The sequence below is a fragment of the Saccopteryx bilineata genome, chromosome 9, assembly GCF_036850765.1.
Source record: "Saccopteryx bilineata isolate mSacBil1 chromosome 9, mSacBil1_pri_phased_curated, whole genome shotgun sequence".
Lineage (NCBI taxonomy): Eukaryota > Metazoa > Chordata > Mammalia > Chiroptera > Emballonuridae > Saccopteryx > Saccopteryx bilineata.
Genome location: NC_089498.1, coordinates 17568820 through 17593526, shown reverse-complemented (window position 1 = coordinate 17593526; position 24707 = coordinate 17568820). Strand labels below are relative to the sequence as shown.

At 44.4% G+C, this 24707-nt stretch overlaps 1 protein-coding gene across 2 annotated transcripts in view; it reads right to left on the bottom strand.

Annotated features, from left to right (window-relative positions):
• The window catches only part of PHAF1 (phagosome assembly factor 1), a 28648-nt gene extending 12494 nt beyond the window's left edge, over positions 1-16154 (bottom strand). Inside the window, exons 1-5 of one of the 2 annotated variants that reach the window (XM_066242397.1) lie at positions 16077-16154; positions 15847-15967; positions 11727-11809; positions 6163-6246; positions 405-448 (exon numbers count right to left, since the gene is read on the bottom strand). In XM_066242397.1, coding sequence (XP_066098494.1) covers positions 405-448; positions 6163-6246; positions 11727-11809; positions 15847-15910 — 275 coding nt within the window. In that variant the 5' untranslated portion in view covers positions 15911-15967; positions 16077-16154. Of the gene's footprint in view, positions 1-404; positions 449-6162; positions 6247-11726; positions 11810-15846; positions 15968-16071 lie in introns of both variants that reach the window. The other variant, XM_066242399.1, reaches the window with a different exon arrangement.
• Positions 16155-24707: the final 8553 nt, after the last annotated feature.

Genomic DNA, 24707 nt, shown 5'->3' with positions numbered 1-24707 from the left:
ATCCATTCCCCGCTGGGTGCATGCCGGAGTCTGTCTTTCTGCCTCCCAGCCTCCCACTTAATTAAAAAAAAAAATCATAAAGAGGTCCCAGAAGAGGTAGTGCAGGGGAGGACAGGAATGACCCAAGATAGTCACATCACCTCTAAGCTGAGGTCCTGCTTTGTTGTGAAGATTAAAGAAGTTGACACATATGTGAAGTGCTTTATATATGGCATGTTCTTAATCAGGTCTCTTTTTTTCCTCCTGGAAACTGAGTAGCCTTGAAGCCTGCCTGAGGAAATCATGGCACCAGCTATAATCCCAGAACTGCTGCAGACAGTATTCCTTTACTAATATAATGAGTGTAGTAGATAAAGGCCACTTGTACCAAGCCTGTGACAAAAACCAGCAAGAAAGAAACTCACCAATATTTTAACTTTACTTTAGTCAAGTCATATACTTCAATCACCTAAAAAAAAAAGTTTGAGAGTTGTTAATGCTTTGTAGTTGAAGATTAATTAAGAAGGCATTTATAGAACAGTGAAGAAAAATGCTATCACTAGCTGAAATTCTCCTGACACACTACATTACCTTTAGTTCTCATTTTTAAATTCGGAGGGGAAAAACCCTATCGCACACAGCATAACCTCTCCTTCCTCTTCTTCCGGTAGATTGTACAACAGATACCCGTGGATGCTCTGGGTCAAGATTCTTGTACCTAATCTGCTGTTGGGTCATAGAGAAGACTGCACACACAATCAGTGAAACCTTCCACAAACAAATTCATGCAGTTTGTTAAGGTTGTAACCTTGAACACAGAGTCCCATTCCTTCTACTTCATACTTTGCTACATTATAATAACCCAAATCAAGTCAATTACAAAAACAGCTTCAAGCCCTGGCCGGTTGGCTCAGATGCCTAGGCCCAGACGTCCCGGGTTTGATCCCCGGTTAGGGCATGCATAAGAAGTGACCATCTGGCCCTGGCTGGTTGGCTCAGCGGTAGAGCGTCGGCCTGGCGTGCGGGGGACCCGGGTTTGATTCCCGGCCAGGGCACATAGGAGAAGCGCCCATTTGCTTCTCCACCCCCCCCCTCCTTCCTCTCTGTCTCTCTCTTCCCCTCCCGCAGCCAAGGCTCCATTGGAGCAAAGATGGCCCGGGCACTGGGGATGGCTCCTTGGCCTCTGCCCCAGGCGCTAGAGTGCCTCTGGTCGCGGCAGAGCGACGCCCCCGGAGGGGCAGAGCATCGCCCCCTGGTGGGCAGAGCCTCGCCCCTGGTGGGCATGTCGGGTGGATCCCGGTTGGGCGCATGCGGGAGTCTGTCTGACTGTCTCTCCCCGTTTCCAGCTTCAGAAAAATACCAAAAATAAAAATAAAAAAAGAAGTGACCATCTGCTTCTCTACCCCTTTACCTCCCCCTTCTCTATCTCCTCTTGCAGCCAGTGGCTTGACTGGTTCGAGTTTCAGTCCTGGGGGCTGAGGATATAACTCGGTTGATCAAGCACTGGCCCCAGACAAGGGTTGCTGGGTGGGTCCCAATGGGGATGCATGTGGGAGTCTGCCTATCTCTCCTCCTCTCACTTAAACAAACAAACAGCTTCAAAATACTATAGCAGGGGTCCCCAAACTTTTTACACAGGGGGCCAGTTCACTGTCCCTCAGACTGTTGGAGGGCCGGACTATAAAAAAAACTATGAACAAATCCCTATGCACACTGCACATATCTTATTTTAAAGTAAAAAAACAAAACAGGAACAAGCCTGACCTGTGGTGGCGCAGTGGATAAAGCATCAACCTGGAAACACTGAGGTTGCCAGTTCGAATCCCTGGCTTGCCTGGTCAAGGCACATATGGGAGTTGATGCTTCCTGCTCCTCCCCCTTCTCTCTCTCTCTCTCTCTCTCTCTCCCCCCCCCTAAAATGAATAAATTAAATAAATAAATAAATAAATAAATAAAAAAAGGGCCCTGGCTGGTTGGCTCAGCTGTATAGCATTGGCCTGGCGGGGGACCCGGGTTCGATTCTTGGCCAGGGCACATAGGAGAAGCGCCCATTTGCTTCTCCACCCCCCCCCCCCCCCCCCCCCGTCCTTCCTCTCTGTCTCTCTCTTCCCCTCCCGCAGCCAAGGCTCCATTGGAGCAAAGATGGCCCAGGTGCTGGGGATGGCTCCTTGGCCTCTGCCCCAGGCGCTAGAGTGGCTCTGGATGCGGCAGAGCGACGCCCCGGAGGGGCAGAGCATAGCCCCCTGGTGGGCATGCCGGGTGGATCCCGGTCGGGCGCATGTGGGAGTCTGTCTGACTGCCTCTCCCCGTTTCCAGCTTCAGAAAAATACAAAAAAAAAAAAAAAAAGGGAACAAATACAATATGTAAAATAAAAAACAAGTAAATTTAAATCAAGAAACTGACCAGTATTTCAATGGGAACTATGGGCCTGCTTTTGGCTAATGAGATGGTCAATGTGCTCCTTTCATTGACCACCAATAAAAGAGGTGCCCCTTCCAGAAGTGCAGCGGGGGCCAGATAAATGGCCTCAGGGGGCCGCATGTGGCCCACGGGCCGTAGTTTGGGGACCCCTGTACTATAGTTTACAAAACAAAAAAGATGGGAGGTCTACCCTGCTAGAAAACAAGTCATAATACATTTACTTAGGACAACTGTGACAATATTCCAATATATTTTTAATGAAGGGCATCTGGCTAAACCTGGAAAACCTCAGGACCCTAGTGAAGTTTCAATAGGTCCGGCCACAACAAAATTCCCAGGGCCCAGGGCAGAGAAAAATGAAAAGTTATTGAACACTCAGCCACTAATGGAGCCATGTAATAAGCACTATCAAGTCCTCTATGTCAATGGTGTCAAGGACTTAGTGACCAGCAGGAGACCTGGCTGGGGCCTGGAACACCATCTACCATCCTCTAGCTGGAAGGTCTTGGGGCCCTTTACAGGCACAAGCAGAGCTGGCGCAGTGTCTGTTTGTCCTGACAATTTGGGCCTGACCGTGGAAGGGGCTGTGGGGCACTAGGTATAGGAGCATCTGGCTTTGCAACAGAAACTGAGACATAATAGGCAATTCACTCTTGGCAAGACCTTGTCTCTAAGTTTGCTTAGAAATTATAACACTGAATTTACAAGTTGGACAGACACCTCAACTATAATGTAGCTATTATGATCCTACCTGCTGCTAAGAATCGCTTCCTCTGTTGGGCCACCACAGCACTTGAATCAACCCTTTCCTACACTACTTTGTGTATGCGGTGCACGGGTCCCACTAAGTTAAGGCCTTGAGGTCTGGCTTACTAGTTTGCAGAGGGGAAGTACTCAACATATCAAGCGAGTCAGCCTAGTATGAAGTTAGCAAAGGGCAACACGAAACTTGAAAGCATGAAGAGAGACGCCAAGAGAGGTCATGTAAGGAAGGGCAGAGAAATAGCTGTGATTCATCGTAAGACGCTTAATGTCCCCTTCAGAAAGCCTGGGCATGGTAGTCTATCATGCCTGATTGGTATGCCATTTCACTGAGGCCAGGGCCCATGCTGAAAGAGGGCCTCAACCTTTGGCCAAAGCCCTACTTATATAGGAGAGGGAGGCGCTCTGTCTCTCTGATTACTACCACTACAGCTGGCCAATGGCCCTGTAAGAACTTCCCACCACTCACCCTGTAGGGATGACCTTCCGGATGTTCTTCCTATGTCACTGTCACCCACCTGCTGCAGCTCAGACCAATACTTATATATCTTCAATCCTACCTGCCCAGTGGAACAGAGTTAATGACAGGGTGGACGTGTGGCAAAAGACCCAGAGTCCTGACCATCTGGGAGTCTGTGTTACAAGGAGAATCTATGAGCGAATTTTAGTCCATGGATTTTGCTGGACCACAGGGACAAGCAACTGGAAAAATCTAAATTCCATGATTTTCTATCCTCTATGGTGGAAAAGGCCTTGATTTCTCCCAGGATGAGGACACATGGCAGCAGCTAAGACAGGAAAAGGTAAGTGGCTGTAAAGGTTGTGACCTGTGAAGCCTCATTCCACAGAGCTCACTCATAGGCAGCAAGAATGGGGAAACTGCAGGAGACAGCATGGGGGAAAGGTGGACTCTGAGGCCTCTGGATGGAGGGGTAGGCAGATGGGTCAGATAAGACCTGGTGTCAAGCAAGGGCACTTGATAGATCACTGCCTCAGTTTCCAGAGGCCCAGGCAGGGCCCTACCTCCTCCTCCTTTTTTAAAATTATTTTTTTATTCATTTTAGAGAGGAAATAGAGAGAGAGAGAGAGAGAGAGAGAGAGAAAGAGAAAGAGGAAGGGGGGAGGAGCAGGAATCATCAACTCCCATATGTGCCTTGACCGGACATGTGCAGAGTTTTGAACTGGCGACCTCAGCGTTCTAGGTCGATGCTTTATCCACTGCGCCTCCACAGGTCAGGCCCCTAACTCCTCCTTCTTCATAAGAACCACAGAGAGACAGAAGACTACCACCTTTTCCATTCTAATGTTCTTGCCATTCCTCATATTTCTGCATAATGTACTCATACTATTTTCTTCAGCTTTTATCATATTTATTTCCCATACCCAACAAAAGAACTTAAAACATTCTGATTTTCAGTGGCTAGTCACCACACACTGGTAATACAGGGTTAGAAAGCTTGGTCAGGCAAACCACTTATCCTCTCTCCCTCAGCTGTCTCACCCGGAAACAGTACCACTCACAGGCTTGTTAAGATTACATCAGGTAATGGATGGGAAGCACTCAGCCATTCACATGTTGTGATTCTATGATGGGCTGCCTAGCTATCCCCCTTTCTTGTCCACTTAGGTTACTTCTAGATTTTCATTATTATGAAAAGCCCTGCTATAAACATCTGGCAACATTACTCTCCCCATAATCTTTTTTTTTTTTTTTTTTTTACATTTTATTTTATTTTTTTTAAATTTTATTTTATTTATTCATTTTAGAGAGGAGAGAGAGAGAGAGAGAGAGACAGGGGGGAGGAGCTGGAGGCATCAACTCCCATATGTGCCTTGACCAGGCAAGCCCAGGGTTTCGAACCGGCGACCTCAGCATTTCCAGGTCGACGCCTTAATCCACTGCGCCACCACAGGTCAGGCTCTCCCCATAACCTTTTAAAGTTGTGTTTCCTAAAAACGGATTTATCAAGTCAAAGGCAAATGACTCTTTGTAAAGGGTTTTCCAGATTAACTTCTCCCCACTGTGATGAAGCCACATTGAAAGTCGTCCTCTCCCTTTTCCCAGTGTGAAACTTCAGGTCAGTGAGGACAGGATGACCAAGTCCACAAGTAGAGGCAAGGGAGATGTGGGGCTAAGAAAGTTCACTTCAAACCTTGCTTTTGAAAAACCCATCATAAATGAGGAATTCTCATTTCCTGTACAGATTCTTCTCCCATGTTCTATCTTGTGTCCTCAGTCCTCACCTGTGATGGGATGCAGAGAACAAGGAAGTACTCAAGTCTCTTGGAAAGGCAACTCCATAACCTAACCAGGATGACAGCACTGGCAAGCCACTCAACCTTGTGACTCTGAAGCATGAGTCTGATGTCACATGACTAACCTATGAAGCCCAGGCATTTGTAAACAGTGTATTAAAAACACCCTGACTAAAAAACAGGTGTTAGTAAATTGCATTTGAATGCCAATTAAGACAACCCTACACACCAGCAAGTTGTCTGTTTACACTTCATCAAAAAAGTTAAAGAATCAACTCATTACTGATGGTGTTAAGCCCCAAACCCTAGCATTTTAGGAAGAACAGCTCCATTTTTCATCTTCTAAATCATAGTGTTAGACCGAAGAATGAAGTAACACAAGATACTAAAATCATTTGGTCCTATTCTGCAGTTTGGCCCCACTTTTAGTACCATTATAAAGACCTGGGATAATCTATGCCATATGCTTCACACCTCCCGTTTTCCTATTTAATATAAAGGCCACCTCTCTTCCCCACAGTATGTTCCCCAAATCCCCTTCACCTCTAGAGCCTGGGACCAGAGTCCTTCTCAGAATCTTTCCAACCATCTGACCCAGTTTTTCTCTTTTTAGGGGAATAGGCATAATTCAGTCCCCTACATCCTGGTGGTCTCTAAACCACAGAAGTCTACTCTCACTTAGGAATTTCAGAAACATCTCACAACAGCACATATTAATCAGCCTGAAATGAAACTTTAGTTACCTTAAGTCTCTGATTGAAAGCATCGAACAGTAGTTTGATCCCGTCCTGAGTCAGGTTAAGGATGAGGTCATGGCTTAGAGGAGACTACAAAATAAAGAAACATACTCTGAACAATTAATTTACTTACCAGCACCTATTGAAAATCTTACAATACAAATGCATACACAGGAAAAACCTAAGTGCAGACTGCCACTCCCTCCCCTAATTTACAAGGTTTGGAAGCCAGAAACAAACTATTGCATGAATGCACCGTGTGCTCTATTTCCAGCCTACAGCTGCTCCTTTATAATACTGGCTGAAAAGAGCCTCTCTTTACCAGGCTTTAAGTAAATACCTGAGGAAAAGGCCAGACTTATGGTAGTATATAGGCCACTTTCTTTTGAGGGTCTAGGGTCCACATCTGTAGCATGTTTACTGCTGTTAAACCTACAAAGCAGTTGGTGAGGAATGCAGGTCTTGTGACAAGGCCTCACGAAGATCCAAACTCAGCAGATGCAAATGCTCAATGCCTGTCAGCTGAACCTATGTCCATTCACTCCCAGGCCGTACCATCCACAGGGAAACATTTTATTCTTTGACCATTTTAGGCTATATTCCAGGACAAAGAAGCACTTCGTGATCTGATTATGTATGAGATGACACTCACTCTTTCCGTCCCTCCCCTCACATATCTCCTGTGCTTCTTTCTGCAAGTCCCAAGTCTAAGATCTAGGGAGTCATATTTCTACATTTGTCCCTTCTGAGTGCTGGGGGAGGGGAGTAGCAGCATAGAGTAATGCACAAAGCTGGCCTTAAGTTCAGGTGAGCTGGTGACCTTAAGCGACTCTCAAAACTTCTCTGAGCTCTAGTTTCTTCATTGGACCATCATCCATTCCTTCCAGGGTTGTTGTGAGGACAGGTAGTAGGTCAGAAAGCAATAGCATACTAAACTTTTTCCTCATGTTTGCCCCACCTGTCTGCTTCTGGTCCAATGCAATCAATTCAAGGACCTAACATCTGAAGACTCACCATAGCCCTAACCAGGCTGTCCAGAAGACAGACAACACCATCCACAACTCAGCCCTTTCTTGAAATTAGCACTCAGCTCTCAAAAGGATTTAGAAAAGTCTCTACAGAGCTTCTCAACATAAGCAGTGAATGACGGAGGTGTGGCTGTCAGAGATAAAGACTGCCCCACTCCTGTGTGAGCCTCACTAGAAAAATTCTCTCCCAAGAGCCTTCTGGGATTAGCTTAGACTGTCTGCTCCCCTCCACCACGATTTCACCAGGTAACAGGCTATAGTGGCACCATTATACCTGCAAACACTGGAAGACAGAACGTCATATGAATGTCTATACCATTAGGTCTCAAGCAAGGTAATAGACTAATGAACCCTGACTTTATTTTCAACCCAGAACATAACAGTTTCATTTCTGAATCTTTCAAGATTCTTGCTTGGAGAAAGAATGCTGGGAGGATCTGGATTTTCTTACATTCTCCCAAGATCTGATCCTTTTCTTCCTACCATTGTTTAAACGCAGAACATAACTAAGTAAATTTTTTTGAGGTACAACTAAGCAATTTTTAAAAGGAAGCAAATAAGTCATCCTCACAATCAATGTTTTATTAATACTTTGTATCTCGAGTACCAAAATACACACACACTATGTGATGTTTAAGCAGGCCCTTCCAGTAACCAAGCACTACGCAGTCCTCCGTATGAAAAAGTTCAGTAAAGATGTCTGTTGTAAATTGTTACATCTGCACTTGATGAGAAGGAGATAAATGGGAAAGGAAAGAGGGCAGAAGAGGAAAGGACCACATGTAAAAAACACCATATCAGAGCTCAGGGAGACTATCTCCTCTTTATCCTCATTAAAAGATTATTCTATTATAAGGAAACTATCCATTTCACAGAAGAACCAGACTATTTTTTTTTTTTTTTTTTGTATTTTTCCAAAGCTGGAAACGGGGAGGCAGTCAGACAAGACTCCCGCATGCGCCCGACCAGGATCCACCAGGCATGCCCACCAGAGAGCGATGCTCTGCCCATCTGGGGCGTCGCTCTGCCGCAATCAGAGCCATTCTAGCGCCTGAGGCAGAGGCCACAGAGCCACCCTCAGCGCCCGGGCAAACTTTGCTCCAGTGGAGCCTCGGCTGTGGGAGGGGAAGAGAGAGACAGAGAGGAAGGAGAGGGGGAGGGGTGGAGAAGCAGATGGGCGCTTCTCCTGTGTGCCCTGGCCGGGAATCAAACCCAGGAATCCTGCACACCAGACTGATGCTCTACCACTGAGCCAACCGGCCAGGGCCCAGAAGAACCAGACTATTAAACGCATGTTTTCTAACTGATTCCAGTTGTTTAGAAAATACTGGGGAAAATTAGTTTAATGCTAAAACTACTATTTGTGTCTAAAAACTACCCACAAAAAACAAAGAGAGTGATGTAAGAAATAAAATACAGGCCCTGGCTGGTTAGCTCAGTGGTAGAGCGTCGGCCTGGCGTGCAGGAGTCCCGGGTTTGATTCCCGGCCAGGGCACACAGGAGAGACGCCCATCTGCTTCTCCACCCCTCCCCCTCTCCTTCCTCTCTGTCTCTCTCTTCCCCTCCCGCAGCCAAGGCTCCATTGGAGCAAAGTTGGCCTGGGCGCTGAGGATGGCTCCATGGCCTCTGCCTCAGGCGCTAGAATGGCCCTGGTAGCAAAAGAGCAACGCCCCAGATGGGCAGAGCATCGCCCCCTGGTGGGCATGCCAAATGGATCCCAGTCAGGCACATGCGGGAGTCTGTCTGACTGCCTCCCCGTTTCCAACTTCAGAAAAATACAAAAAAATAAAATAAAATACATTCTTAAAAATTGGTTAAGAATATTTAAAGCCTATTTTCAAATGTTCCTATTCTTGAGGTACATATATCTGATTTAACTAAATTTGCAAGTTATCTATAAGCGCAAGTAAGCCCATTTTCACCTGACCAGGCAGTGGCACATAGAGTGTTGGACAGGGATGCACAGGACCCAGGTTCAAAACCCCAAGGTTGCCAGCTTGAGCGCTGGCTCATCTGGTTTGAGCAAAGCTCACCAACTTGAGCCCAAGGTCACTGGCTTGAACAAGGAAGGTATCACTCAGTCTGCTGGAGAATCTCCCCCCCCACCCCCCCCCCACCCCGTCAAGGCACATATGAGAAAGCAATCAATGAACAACTAAGGTGCTGCAATGAAGAATTGATGCTTCTCATCTCTCTCCCTTCCTTCCTGTCTGTCCCTATCTGTCCCTCTCTCTGACTGTCACACACACAAAAAAAGAATTGATGCTTCTCATCTGTTTCCCTTCCTGTCTGTCTCTCTCTGACACACACACACACACACACACACACACACAAAGCAAGCCCATTTTCTTGAGCTACTTCCTGTTTTGATGACACCTACTTGTCATGCACAATTCCTTCAAGGTCTAACATTGGAAGTCTGATTAGATTAGGAATGATCTAAGTGTCAACAAAGAGGAAAGCTATTATCTTTCACTTTATAAATGACAGGTCACTTCCCTTCTGTGGCTCAAGGAGCCTCTGCCTACTCCTCCAAGTCCCTTGTTCTGTGGCAGGCACCACAAGAATACCCAAGCACTTGCTTGAAGATGCAGAGGGGTACAGTCTGAATGCAATTTCTAGGTATAGGTAATAGGCTCAACTCTGACACTAAGTGAAATCGAGAAGCCTCACAGAAATCTCACCCACTTCTAATCCTCGTATCAAAAATAATCTTGCCTGATCAGGCACTGGTGCAGTGGATAAAGCATCAGACTTGAACGCAGAAGACCCAGGTTCAAAACTCTGAGGTTGCCAGCTTGAGCAGGGGTTCATCTGGCTTGAGTGCAGGTTCACCAGCTTGAATGCGGGGTTGCTGGTTTGAGTGTGGGATTATAGACATGACCCCATGGTCACTGCCTTGAGCAAGAGGTCACTCACTCTGCTGTAGCCCCCCTCCCCATCAAGACACATATGAAAAAGTAATCAGTGAACTAAGGAGCTTCAATGAAGAATTGATGCTTCTCATCTCTCCCTTCCTGTCTGTCTGTACCCCCCACCCTCTGTCACACAAAAAAGAAAAAAAAAATCACACCTGGCCTGTGGTGGCACAGTGGATAGGCGTCGACCTGGAATGCTGAGGTCGCCAGTTCAAAGCCCTGGGCTTGCCAGGTTAAGGCACATACAATAAGAAACCAATGAACAAATAAAGTTTAGCAACTATTAATTGATACTTCTCACTCTCTATACCCTCTCTCTGTAAAATCAATAAATTAAATTAAAAAAATAATATCTGTCATCTGCTTCAGGATCTGAAACTATAAATACAACTAAAATCAAACAGGTATTTCAATGTTCTCAGAAAAGCCACTTGAGGACAGCCTATATAGCTATATAAGCTTAAAATAATTCCTTGAGGCTTGTGACATATACAGCACCACAAAGGTTGCTCCACACATAGCACATGGTCTGCGTCATAGAAGGTCCACAGGTTTCAGAAAATTCAGTGGAAAGGAGACTGCATTTTTAGACAAAAGAATCCTATTTCTAAAGGCCTATGAAATAAATGTCCTGGGTTCGATTCCCAGTCAGGGCACACAGAAGCGCCCATCTGCTTCTCCACCCTTCCCCTTCTTTTTCCTCTCTATCTCTCTCTTCCCCTCCTGCAGCCAAGGCTCTATCAGAGCAAAGTTGGTCCAGGTGCTGAGCACGGCTCCCTGGCTTCCACCTCAGGCACTAGAATGGCTCCAGTTGCAACGGAGCAACACCCCAGGTGGGCATGCCAGGTGGGAGTCTGTCTCTCTGCCTCCCTGCTTCTTACTTCAGAAAAAATACAAATAAATAAATAAATGGCTATGAAAAGCAGTTTCTAACTTTACATACTTAAAAAACAAATATTATTTTTGAAATTTTGATGTTCAGCAAGTTCTTCTCTGATTCTAACCTAAAATATACTCTTTCTGGAAATTGAAACAAGGTCTTTGCAGGTTACATGCAACATTACATCATAGGGGGTTAATTCCTGGCACAATTGAGCATCACTTAGTAGAGATTACCACAAATTGGACAAAAAAGTATAAAATATATCCATTAATTGGGAGCCAGTATTTTGCAATTTCCATGTATCAGATCATTCTCATTAAAGATGTGAAATACATCTGCTTCACATCTGGGATGCTCTGCTAGCTAGAAATCTGCTCTACCACAATCCTGGAACACAAACCAAAGCAACCAACAAAATAGAAAAAGAGTATTCTAAACTCAAAAATGGAAAGCAAGCACTGTAGAAGACCAGATAGTCCCTGAGGTGAACTTCCATTGAAAAGTCCCTGTCCAGGGGCCAAGTTCTGTATTACCACTCTTCAAAACCTGACAGTACCAGATTAAGACCAAAAGTTTCAGAATAAATAAATAAATAAAGGAAACTAACTAGTGCTGAATTCTCCCATTCAAACACACTGACCCAACAACCCCTGCAAGTCAGCCTCTCCCAGATCATCAACCTCTGGAGGTGACTTACTAATTAGGGATGCTATTTCAGTAAACAAATCAGCTATCACTCACCTGATCACTGTAGAGAACCTGGACATTTTTGATGATGCGACAGTGCTTCTGAAGAATGGCTACTGCCTGAGCCAGAGGCATTCCTGAAACAAAGCAAGGACACCTGTGTGGGTTACTTGAGCTGTCCATTTGCTGACATTTACCACTGTGCTAGGTATCAGTCCACGCAGGAAAACCTGGGGTGGGGAGTCATGAAGGTCCACAGATACAAGAGCAAATCAAAGTTCAATAAGTAGTAAGAGCTAGAATAAAGTTAACAGCAAGCACTAAGGAAACAGCCAAACTGTATAATGGGAGGGAGTTAATATACAAAAGATTTCTGAAAATGGGGACTTCCATGCTGATCCCAAGCAGGCAAAGAGCTTTGAGAAAGCCAAGTCAGCATGAACTGAAAACGAGTGAGAAAGCACCAACTGCATGACTCTGGAACCAAGGTTCTAGTTCTCACTCTGCCATGGACTACATATATACTAGGAACAGTTCCTTCCTTTCTTCCTTTGTGGCATCTGTCTCCTCCTCTCTCAAATGAGAGTCTGCAGGAACATATGACTTGTAAAGGCTCATGAAAAGTTAAAAATCACACATCTACCAGAATCAACTTATTTTACTAAGGATTTTCACTGGATCCTTATCTACTCACAAACATGTTCTAAAGCTTAACACTTGAATTTTCAACTCATGGCCTATTATAAATAGATCTATATATGCCCCTTGTTAAAACAAAACAAAACAAAACAAAAGAAAAAACCCCACATCCCAAACAGCCTCTAAAAACTTCCAGAGATGCACAGGGAACACCAAAAAGTATGTCTTTAGAGCCCATTATATATCAAAGAAGACACATATAGAGAGACATTTAAAACAAACTTCCAGACAACCCAAAAACAAAAACTCATAGCTTTAAGTGCAAGAACAGTATGTCTCTTCAATCTGGCTTCTTCTGCATATTCTGACCTCTAACATCTACCCAATCACTCAAGCCAGAAACTTGTGGATTCCTCTCCTTCTCCATCTTTCTAAATCTAGTCTCCAAACTTTCTTCTTAAACCCATGCCCACAACACATTTTCCTACAAATATTTTCTTTCCAGTGAGCCTAGAGACTTGTTAACAGTGTCCCAGGCAGCTATTACCAAAGAGTATTAGCAATCTAGGGAACCTATTTACTTTTTCCAGCAGTATATTACGCTCTAATTATAATACCCAATTCCTTATGGTTCCCTACACACCATCTATCTTTCCTATTGTTTTGTTTTGTAACTTGTCTGGAAGATTTATATCTATGGAGACAGTACAGATGAGAAATCTGTCAGTAAGTCTTTTGATAGGGCCTGCCTGGTGTTCACTAGCTTCAGGAAAGGTACTGACTTCTTTAAGTTGATAGGAAGCCTTTCCTTAACCCCCCCAGGTCAAATCTTTCTCTGTTTCTGTATCACTCTATATAACTTCTACCTCATTAAAATAAAATGCACTATGTATACCAGACCTATAGTGGTGCAGTGGATAGAGTCGAGCTGGGACACAGGTTCAAAACCCCAAGGTTGCTGGCATGAGCGAAGGCTGATCAGCTTGAGTGCAGGCTCACCAGCTTGAGCATGGGATCATATACATGATCCCATGATCTCTGGCTTGAGCCCAAAAGTCACTGGCTTGAAGCCGAAGGTCACTGCCTTGCCTCAAGTGCCCCCTTAGTTCTTCCCATCAGGTCATGTATGAGAAGCCATCAATATACAACATCGGCTACAACTATGAGCTGATGTTTCTCATCTCTCTCCTTTTGTCTGTCTCTCTCTCTCTCTCAAAAAATCCCCAAACAAACAAGACACAAAAAAACCCCAGGATTTCTGTAATCCTTCCTTCCCACTAGACTAAGCTCTTCAGGGCATGTGACTATGTCTTCTTCAATTTCCAACATTTGTAAGCAAAAGCTACAGAGGTACATGCTGCCTTCAACAAAGTGAGCTTTTACTCTCTCTGGAGCAAGGTAACCTCTAGGAAGAAGGCTCTTCTCCAGTGACCCTTTAAATCTACCCTCTTTGGACATTTTCAACACCAGTTTAAAAAACAAATTCAGAGACATGCCTCCACACCAATGTATTCTGCAAATCCCACTGAAAAACATTTCAAATTTGCTTTACTCCACCACTTATCAAGCCATCAGTGACATTCTCAGAGATTCCTCTTGGCCTAGGTTTTCCTGTCCCTTTATTGATGGCATTTCTCTAATATTCCAGCATCAAACAAAGGCCAGGAAAGCAGCCAAGAAGTTAGATGCAGTTTCCCATTATGCTGCCAGGCAGATGATGGCAAGGTCTAGATAAATTTGCATTGGCAGAGATTCCAAAAAGAAACCTGGAAACAAAGCCAAGCCCATTCTCAGATGGGTTGAGCAGTGGGAAGCAAGAAATCCCTCTTCGTTACTTTTTTTCATCTCTACCTGTCTGAACCTCATCTGGCAAATGGAGATTACTTTATGGGGTTGTGGTGACTTGAATTAAGCACTGCCTAGTTCTCTAGCCTAGGAATGTAATTCTATAGCACAGATCCACTTCTTAGACCTAGCCCAACCTATAAGCCCTAGTTTAGATGTGTGAGGGCTGGGGAGATTAAGAGGAAAAAATAACTTGTTCTCACTCTGCCCTGTTAAGTCCTAGTGGGAGCAGAAGCTGTGGGTGGGAGGTTCTTTCCTAACTAGAAGCCAAACAGCACCGGCATGATGAATGGGTCTAGAGGCAAAGATATTGCCAGCCTCCCAATCAGGCTCTTGTTGCTTCACAAAAGGCTGGTGAAGCTTAACTTTTTATTTTTTTTATTTTTTATTTATTCATTTTTAGAGAGGGAGAGAGACAGAGAGAGGAGAGAGAGATGGGAGGGGGCGGGGGGAGGAGCTGGAAGCATCAACTCCCATATGTGCCTTGACCAGGCAAGCCCAGGGTTTCGAACTGGCGACCTCAGCATTTCCAGGTCGACGCTTTATCCACTGCGCCACCACAGGTCAGGCAAAGCTTAACTTAAAAGCTAAAATTTCGGGAAGAACTTTGCAGGAGTGCTGTAAGTTATGTGCGAAATTGGCTAAGACCTCTCAATAAAATTGGCTCCTACAACCCAGAGGAGGTTTCTAGTTCAATGGGGCACCAGCAGGGTCCTACCAACAATCTGTGCTGCCCAGTTTCTCACTTACCTTGCCTCCATAGAAATGAGTCTTCCAGATTCAAGGATAAGTTATAGCCCAATGGAGCACCTGACTCAGTCCAGAATCCCAAATGAGCGTGACAAAAGTTCAGGCCTGCACAAACAGCATAACCTGCTCCCCACTCCCTTACCCCAGTGCTGGTACATCAAAGCAAACACACACTAGGGTCACTGAATGCAAATATTTGTACACGTCAAGGTAGTTACTTTGAAGATGAGGAAAACTGGTCCCAGAAACCTCCCAAAATGGCCAAATTCCATTTTCTACAAATTAAACGTTACTTTTCCTAAACTCCTATTTCTTTCTCAGCTAAGGTCTGGGTTTAAGATTACGCCAGACATCGACCACATTAAAAACGAGAAGGAAACAAGAAGTTCCTTTAACACACAGACTCCTCAGCAACTTTGCCCAGATCCTCAACATCTAATTATGGGATGGGAGCCTAGGTTTCCCCTTCCAAAGAGGAAACCTCTAGTCCAGAAAAGCAAAGGGAGACAGACGGCTGTGGCGTTTAAGACGGTCAGTCACTGCTCAGCCATTTCGCCTGTAAAATGGGAATAAGAATAATAGCATCGACCCTCCCATCCCAAGAAGGCCGACTAGAGATAATTACGCACCCAAAGCTGGGCTTGGCCTCCAGCGTTTGGGGCGGGTCAGTCATTGTTTTTATTATTACTACTACACCACGGCCCCGGGAGGGGCCCTGCTAATGCCTGAGCCGAGGGCGCCAGGGCCCAGCTGAGCGATAGACGGCAGGGCGGGTCGGTGGGAGCGGGTATCTAGTGCCTGGAGCCCCAAAAGCCAAGGGGACGGAAGAGACGAGGAGCCGCGGGCGCAGGGGAGTCAGGGGCAGAGACCAGAGGCGGGAAGGGCCCGGAGGGAAGTCAGGACCAGCGAATAGGGTCCTGAGTGAGGAACCCAAACTTACCCAGCGTGAATTCCCATTGCTCGTTCCCCAGAGAGCGCTCGGGCACAACCTCCAGATCCAGCATTGATTCGGCTCGCCGGGCCGGGGCGGCCTCCCTGCGGCAGCGCAGACCGGACCGGAGCTGAGAAGACAAAGTCGTAGCTGACCTGTCGTCCCCGCCGTCCCTCGGCGGTCTTGTTTCCCAATTCCTCCCGGGTCGCCGGGGGCACCGACCCCAAAACACACCTCACCTCACTTCACCAGTAGCAGCCGCGGTAATAGGGGCAGCGGCAGCGGCGGCAGCGTATGCGGCAAAAGTGGCGTGCCGGGCCGTAAAGTGTGGCGAAGGCGGGACTTCAGTCGCGGGGGAGGAGCCTAAGGCGGAGGCGCGCACGCGCAAACTACGAATCAGGAGGCTGACTGAAGAAACCCTGTCGGTACCATCCCAAAGGGCTGGAACGAGAAACCCCACACTTCGTAAACCGCCACATCTGCACACCGCGCCTTACACGTTTCACACGTCTAAACAAGGATGTGTACACCATGAGACATACATGTGACATGGTTATACAACCTCCACCTGCTGTCTACACGCACGTCCTACTCACATTCAATGGGCGCAAAAAGCGAGTTCTGATGGCGCACAGCCTGAGGCCCTGCAGGGAGGGAGGACGCGGAGTTCCGGAAACCCAAGGTCGGCGAACGCCCTCCCATCCCGGCTGCAGCTCCCTCCAGTTGTCTAGGAATGACTCCTCCCCCACCCAGGCGCTCCTGGGGCTCGGGTCGAACTCGAAGCGAGTGATGAGTGTGCTTAAGTTCCTGTGTAGGTTCCGGGAGTGGGGGGGGACTGTAGTTGGGGAAGAGGAATAGGTAGAAAGGAGAGGAGCTCGGGCGGGCCTCTCAGCTGACCAAATCCAGATGTGTGCAGTTCTTCTCCCATCCCAACCCCTCCTGCCCGGTTCCGGGACCTGAAGTCGCGGGCAGCAGCTCAGACCCAAGCCAGAGCTATCTTTGCCGCCAACGCTGTGATAGAGCAAAGCCTCTGGTGCTCTTTGTGCCTCAGTTTCTCCATCTACAAGTTAGGGGAGGGGCTCCTCTAACCTGTTCAGCCTGAACTTTTGGCCTGTGCCCTAACGCACTCTACAACTATAAGGCAACCAGGTCTCTATGGAGCCACGACTTAGCAGGGTTCGGAGACCTATGGCTCGCGAGCCATATGTGGCTCTTCTGATGGCTGCATCTGGCTCGCAAATCTTTAGTAAAAAAATAACGTTAAAAATATAAAACATTCTCCTGTATTACAATCCATTCATTTCCTACCGCTCATGTTCATGGTTACGGGTGGCGGGAGCCAATCACAGCTGTCCTCCGGGACAACACCAAATTTTTATTGGATAACGCATAATGTACACTGGTGGTTGTATGGCTGTCACGGAATTACATTTTAAAATATGTGGCATTCATTGCTCTCAGCCAAAAAGTTTCCCGACCCCTGCCTTAATGAAAGCAATTCTCACAACTACCCTGAGGCGTAAGTTTATACCTCAATTTATTGGCGAAAAATGAGCCATAGAGCGGTTAAAGAGGTCTTGTGGTCCTAGGTGGTAGAACCCAAATTCTTTTCTTTTGCATTGCCCCTTGATGGTTTTTAGCAGGGGATAGTGATATACTGTACTAGATTCTTTTATTTATCTATTCATTATTAGGAGAGACAGAGAGGGAGAGGAGAGAGAGACAGAGAGAGAGGAGGGAGGAGCTGGAAGCATCAACTCCCATATGTGCCTTGACCAGGCAAGCCCAGGGTTTTGAACCGGCGATCTCAGCATTTCCAGGTAGACGCTTTATCCACTGCGCCACCACAGGTCAGGCCCTGTACTAGATTCTTAAACCGGCTTAGTAGGAGTGGAACTTGGGAGGCTGTATCAAAATTTGAAGTCACTGCGTGGTCTGTGGTGGCGCAGTGGATAAAGCATGGATCTAGAATGCTGAGGTCGCCAGAGGGTTTGCGAGGTCAAGACACATAGAAGTAACTACGAGTTCATGCGTCCCACTCCTACCACACCCGTGCCCCCAGCACCTTTCTCTCTCTCTCCTCTCTCTAAAATCAATAATAAAGTCTTTTTAAAAAATTGAAGTCACTGCTACTGGTATTAAAACAAACATGGAGAAGGATGTCCACTGCAGTACTGTATGCCAAAACAAGGAAAACTAAACTCACATAGAATATGTTTAAAATATGAAGTATATCCAAATATGTTGATATGGAAGGAGCTGTAAGAGAAAAAAGCCAGGTTCAAAATTGTATAGTATTACCCTTTCCCCCCTGTAAAAACAGAATTTTTATTTATTTACTCATTTGGGGGGGGGGGATGGGAGTGAAAAGAAGGGAGGAGTAAGAAGAATCAACTCCCATTTGTGCCTTGACCAGCTAAGCCAGGGGTTTCAAAACAGGGACCTCAGCATGCCAGGTTGACACTTTATCTATGGTGCCACCACAGGTCAGACAAAACCCCCCAGAAATATAGCCAAATATTGGCTAAACCAAAAAGGGAAAAAGATAAAAATTTATCAATAATACCTAATACTGGGAGTGTGACAGGGGCCAGGGGCACATTTACCTCTTACCATGCATGACAAGCATTAAAGATGTGTTTAGGAAGTTAGCTGGGCAGCTGGCCTAGATGGTGTGGTAAGAAGACCTGGAAAAAAAACCTTTCAAGATTGGTTAGAAGTAATTTTAGTCAATTTAAATTGTCTGGTCTTGGTCAGGTGGCTCAGTAGATAAAGCAACATTCAGGTGCACTGTCGTGAGTTCCATCCCGGGTCAGAGCACATAAGAGAAGCAATCAATGAATGTACAAGTAAATGGAGCAAGTTGATGATTCTTTCTCTCTCCCCACCCCCTCAGATCAATGGAAAAATAAATAAATAAAATATCTGAATTGACCTCAAATCCAGACAAGGAGTGGTTCTTCCACTCAAAAAACACCGGAGGGACTAATTTCTTCTGGTGGACAAATCCAGGTAGGGCAGGCCAGGTGGGATATGGGAGAGGAAAGAGAAAGTCACATACTCTGTGGATAATAATGTGAAAGAATTTTTAGTTTGAAAAACCCAAGAAATCAAAAGAACAAGGTTGGAGAGGCACCTAAGAAACTCCGTTGGGTTACAGGCAGATAGGTTTCTGTGAATCATGTCAATCAACCAAAGGTTATCTTTGCTCATCATTCTATCCCCAAACCTTTGTCTTAAGTGGGAACCACCCAGATTTTTGTCAGGAACCAATCAGAATGACAGCTTTCAGATGGTGGTCTGGGGGAAGGCCATAGCCAAGAGGCTGGTACAGATAGAAGCAGGAGTGCCTCAGGGAAATAGGCCAACTTGGAAGAATGTCAGAACCTGTCCCCCAGATGCAGGGTGGGGATGTTCAGAAATATTGAACTGGCTGCTGGTACTGATAAGACTGTATTCAGGGAGCATGGGTAGACATGGGGCAGTTCAAGCCAAAAAATGCAGGGACAGACTCAGGTCAGAGTAGTGGTTAGGCACATGGACTAGGAATTTGAATCCCAGTTCTGCCATTTAATAGTTCTGTGCCTTGAGCAAGTTGCTTCACTTCTCCATGCCTTTGTTTCTTCATTTCTAAAATGATTACCTCAAAGACGTGTTAGGAGGACTGCACTCGTAGGAGTATCTCACTTAGAGGTAAATGCACTACGTGTAACCAATTTCTTAAAAATCTGCCTAACCTGTGGAGGTGCAGCTGATGAAGTGTCGACTGGAATCCCTAGGTTGCCAGTTCGAAACCCTGGGCTTGCTTGGTCAGGGCACAGACAAGAAGCAACTAGAGTTGATGCTTCTTGCTCCTCCCCTCTCCTATTCCTTTCTCTAAAATCAGTAAATAAAATCTTTTAAAAAATCTAATCGAGACAAAACTGTACAGATTGTATGTAGATGAGGGAAAAAAGGAGTCAAGAATCAAAACAGGTTTCCAGCTTGGGTATCTGATGGATGGCGGTGTCACAGATGGGAGAGAAAGCCTTGGAGAACTGACATTGGAGGCTAGAAGGCCGCTAATTCTTCTGTTAAAACTGTCACCTGATAATTTTGAAGGCAGAAAATGTACTGTACTAAATTTTAAGCCCTTGGTGAAAGGCTTAGAAAACAAAATCTTAGTACCATTGTTACTATTGGTTGCATTAATGAAGGTTAAAAAAAAAAAGTCAGTTTGAAAGTGGAAATAAAAGGTAATTGGGCCGCCCTGGTCAGAAGGCTGTTGCACATACAGGAACAGATTGATGTTCCTGTCTTTCTCTCTCCCTTCCTTGCTAAAATCGGTAAAATAAACATTAAAAAAACCTTTTTGTAAAAAAGAAAATGCATTCAGCAAGTCAGGAATCGGGACAAGAGTCATGGTAAACAATAGATTGGGGAGCCCTCCCCATCAGTCCTACAAAGAACACTCCCTTCTCTAAGGGTAGAGGGCCCCTCAGTCAACCCAGTAACAACTGTTACAGACCAGTGACTTTATTTCATCCCTTTCTGAATGGCAGTGTTTCCTGCAGTTTTCCCTATTTCACTACTTAAGTACTGGCTGTGTAGAGGGCAAATAACCAATACCTTAGAATTTTAGCTCAGTGCCTGACCAACTGGAACTTTCTCTCACAATAAATGTATTTTCTTGAAGAAAGGAAAGTTAAATATTTAATCATTGAGCCTGATCAGGCGATGGCACAGTGAATAGTGTTGGACTGGGATGCAGAGAACCCAGGTTTGAAACCTCAAGGTCTCCGGCTTGAATGTGGGCTCACCAGCTTCACTGCAGGGTGGCTTGGCTTGAGTGGGGTCATAGATATGACCCCAGGGTCGCTGGCTTGAACAAGGGGTCACTCAGTCTGCTGGAGCCCCCAGTCTACATATGACAGAGCAATCAATGAACTAAGGTGCCACAATGAAGAATTGATGCTTCTCATCTCTTTCCCTTCCTGTCTGTCCCTATCTGTCCCTCTGTCCCCAAAAATAAAATAAAAGTAAATTTCAGGTGAGTTTTAAAAGCAAAAGCTCTTTCCATTACACTATCTTCTTGGCCATATATCACATGGCTTGGCAATATTTTAGTGACTACTCTGTCAGCTTAGGTTAACCACTGATGGGTATTTAGCAAATAAGAGATGTCTTTTTTTTTTTTTCATTTTTTCATTTTTCTGAAGCTGGAAACAGGGAGAGACAGTCAGACAGACTTCCGCATGTGCCCGACCGGGATCCACCCGGCACGCCCACCATGGGGCGACGCTCTGCCCACCAGGGGGCGGTGCTCTGCCCATCCTGGGCATCGCCATGTTGCGACCAGAGCCACTCTAGCGCCTGAGGCAGAGGCCACAGAGCCATCCCCAGCGCCCGGGCCATCTTGGCTCCAATGGAGCCTTGGCTGCGGGAGGGGAAGAGAGAGACAGAGAGGAAAGCGCGGCGGAGGGGTGGAGAAGCAAATGGGGTCTCCTGTGTGCCCTGGCCGGGAATCGAACCCGGGTCCTCCGCACACTAGGCCAACGCTCTACCGCTGAGCCAACCGGCCAGGGCGAGATGTCTCTTTTTTTCTTTTAATGTTTTATTGATTTTAGAAAGAGGAAAGAAGATAGAGACAGGAACATATGTTCATTTATGTGCCCTGACCAGGTATCGAACCAGCAACTTCTATGCCTAAGGATGATGCTCAACCGAGCTATCCCGCGAAGGCAGAGGTAAGTAAAAATTGGGGGTTTAAGGCAACACTACCAGCCTATTATGGTAAGAAAAACTGGAGAAATGACAGGCCTTCTGTGCTTGCTTCTCAACTGAACTTAGCTTCTTCCACATTTTTGACCCACAGAATCTGTAAGATGTTTATTGTTTTAAGCTGCTAAAAACTGTTTAAGCTTTGGGGCAATGCGCTATTGTTGTATCAGAACAGCGAGAAACAGACATTTTGCCACACAATTATGTAGCCAAATTAAGGAGTCTTTATTTTAAAGCCAGTGACTCTACGGAGACCTAAGTCAGTCAAATCATGTGGACCCAAACAGTTTGGGGTTAGCTTTCAAAGAGAAAATTACATACTGGTTGGGGTAGAAGGAGGGGGAGCTCGGTGAAGCATAGCATGGTACAAAAGCAATAAAACATATTCATTAGTCTCGCTATAAGCTTATTAAATCTTACTGTCTTGTTACAATGTTTATCTATAGGATCAATTTAAAGAAAAAATATTTCTACACACTAAGACCATAAACTTTGAGGATAACACAGTAGTAATAAATGTTTCACATGCTTAACAAAAATATTTCTAAACATTCTAGGATTTACGACCCACCGACACATCTGCAATTTGGCAAAACTAATTTCAAGGCCAGGGGTAGGGAGTTTTAGACCTAAGGAAGTTCTGGGGTTATAGTTTAAGATAAAAGAAAAGCTAAATGAAGTTACTTATGCTAAAAGCCTTTTAAAGTTACTTATTGCTAAAAGCCTTTTTTTCTTCTTCTATATTTCATTATGCAGCAATGGAAAATTGGTATAATGGCTTATGGCTTGAAAAAGCTCATTGCCAAATGAAGCACAAATCAAGTAAGATATTTCTTTTCCCCAGCAGCCCAAAACAAGCATATTCAAATACCTAGTTTCTAGAGGTGATACAACTTTTGAAATTAACTCTAAGAGTATGTTCCAATTCAGCATTTAAAGATACTTGTCATTTACAGTAAGTCTGGTGGTAAATATTTTCATATGCACCAAACTTAAGAGATTACTTATAAAGTAAAAGGCTTAATTTTTGGGTATAGGAAAATGCCAAGAAAAGTCCTGAGAATGTTTGATAAAACACCAGCACAAATTAAGTGTATATATTGCTAAAATGACTACTTTGAAAGATGGCACCAATTTGGATATGCAATTTTTTGGAATTCTTCCTCCCCTTCAAGGTGAGGTCATTGCTTTACAGTCAGATCTCATTGGATGGGTAAATTATGCCAGACTTTATTATTATTATTTTTTTAAGATTTATTCATTTTAGAGAGAGAGGAGAGAGAGAGAGGGAGAGAGAAGGGAAAGGAGCAGGAAGCATCAACTCCCACTTGTGCCTTGCCCGGGCAAGCCCAGGGTTTTGAACTAGCGACCTCAGCGTTCCAGGTTGATGCTTCATCCACTGCGCCACCACAGGTTAGGCTAAACCAGACTCTTTGAAAACCATTAATCTACATTGGAAAATCAGTATTCTTTGTGATATTTACATTACAGTTTTCTTTTGGAATTAGGAGAAATGACCACTAGATGCCACTGTTGTTGTTTTTTAAGGTTACAAAGCAGGATGAAATAGTGTAGAAACAACAAATTAAGTTTCATGTCATAACAAACACTAGAACAGAAATTGCAGAATTATGTCAATAAAGAGCCCAGACCCGGTTTTCACTACACAGAAGTTTATTGTGAAAGTAAATTAAACACACAAACACACAGTATGGCTAATGGTGGCAAAAGCAATCTGGTACGTTAAGGCAAGTTTTAATGGAGATGAATTTAGAAAAGATGATGCAATGATGTACTTTTGTTTAAATAGATTATGGAAAAATATCAAATTGCATCAATAACTTAATAAAAGTTTTCAAAGCCTGCATTATTGGAGAAAAAGGGCTCATGATCTTAATGCCAGCATTAAGACAGATGGAAGCAGCACAGTGCTAAATGACAGAACAAATTCAGTATTTACAGAAGAATGGCAACATGAACATTTAATAACATTTGATCGTAGTTACTGATGGACTAAAAGCCCTTAGCTAGAAGCAATAAAGAAAAATGTACCATCATCATGTTATTGAAAACAAAAATTTAAGTGCAGAAGTAAAAAACCAAGGAGCTCCGTGATAAAGTAACACCACTGTAAGGACCACTTAAAAGGCGATTCCTTCTGAGGAAATTAGGGCACTGAGTGTGTAAACATGTGAGCTGCACAACACCAAATAACAACCAAATTCATTCATAGTACTTAGTCACACAGGATCAGCATGGTCTTTTATGATGTATTATTGTTTATAACAATTTAAACACACTCCTTACCATGCATGACTTCAAATATATAACAAACATTTTTATTCTGCAATACAGGATATGTTTATGAATTGGTAAGACGTATATACAATGAAAGTCACATCTCCCTCATCAATCAAGTATATATATATATGTATATATACGTTTTAAATGCAATCTTATTCAGACTTCATTTTCTGAACTGACCATATCAATTTTTTGAACTCTTTAAAATAATGCCATTCTATTATGATAAAATACATTTTTGCAAAATTCAGAAATGTGATAACATTTAATGAATGTGACCATGAAAATTATTTGTATGGAGGTGCCAAATAACTTAGCACATTTTTCCAGTCTCGTATTAAAAAAAAAAAAAAGTTGCATTCAGTTTGACAGTGAGCCTATTTAAAAAATATTCTCATACTAACTCATCTCAAAAGGTTCTAGTGATAGTCCTTTTGGAAAATACCATATACACAACGTAAATTTTTTCCATATTAATTAATGGAAGAAAATGTATCTTCTGCACAGATGAACATTTTCTAAAACTAACCTTTTATCACCCAGCATTGTTTTTTTTACAAAAGCATGCATTTATAAAATACACATAAAAGCAGCTATCTTAAACATAATTTCAATACAATATTACCTTTGTAGCTGATTCATCACTGTCTCCAGTTTAATATGCTGTTACATACATGAAGAAGCTCCAGTATCCCTTTTCTGATTTATTTAAAAAGAAAATCCCTGAATAAAACAGAAGCCAGCCTGCGACTTCTTTAGGCATTTCAGTAGAATATTATCATTTATGGAGAATATCTTCACACAAA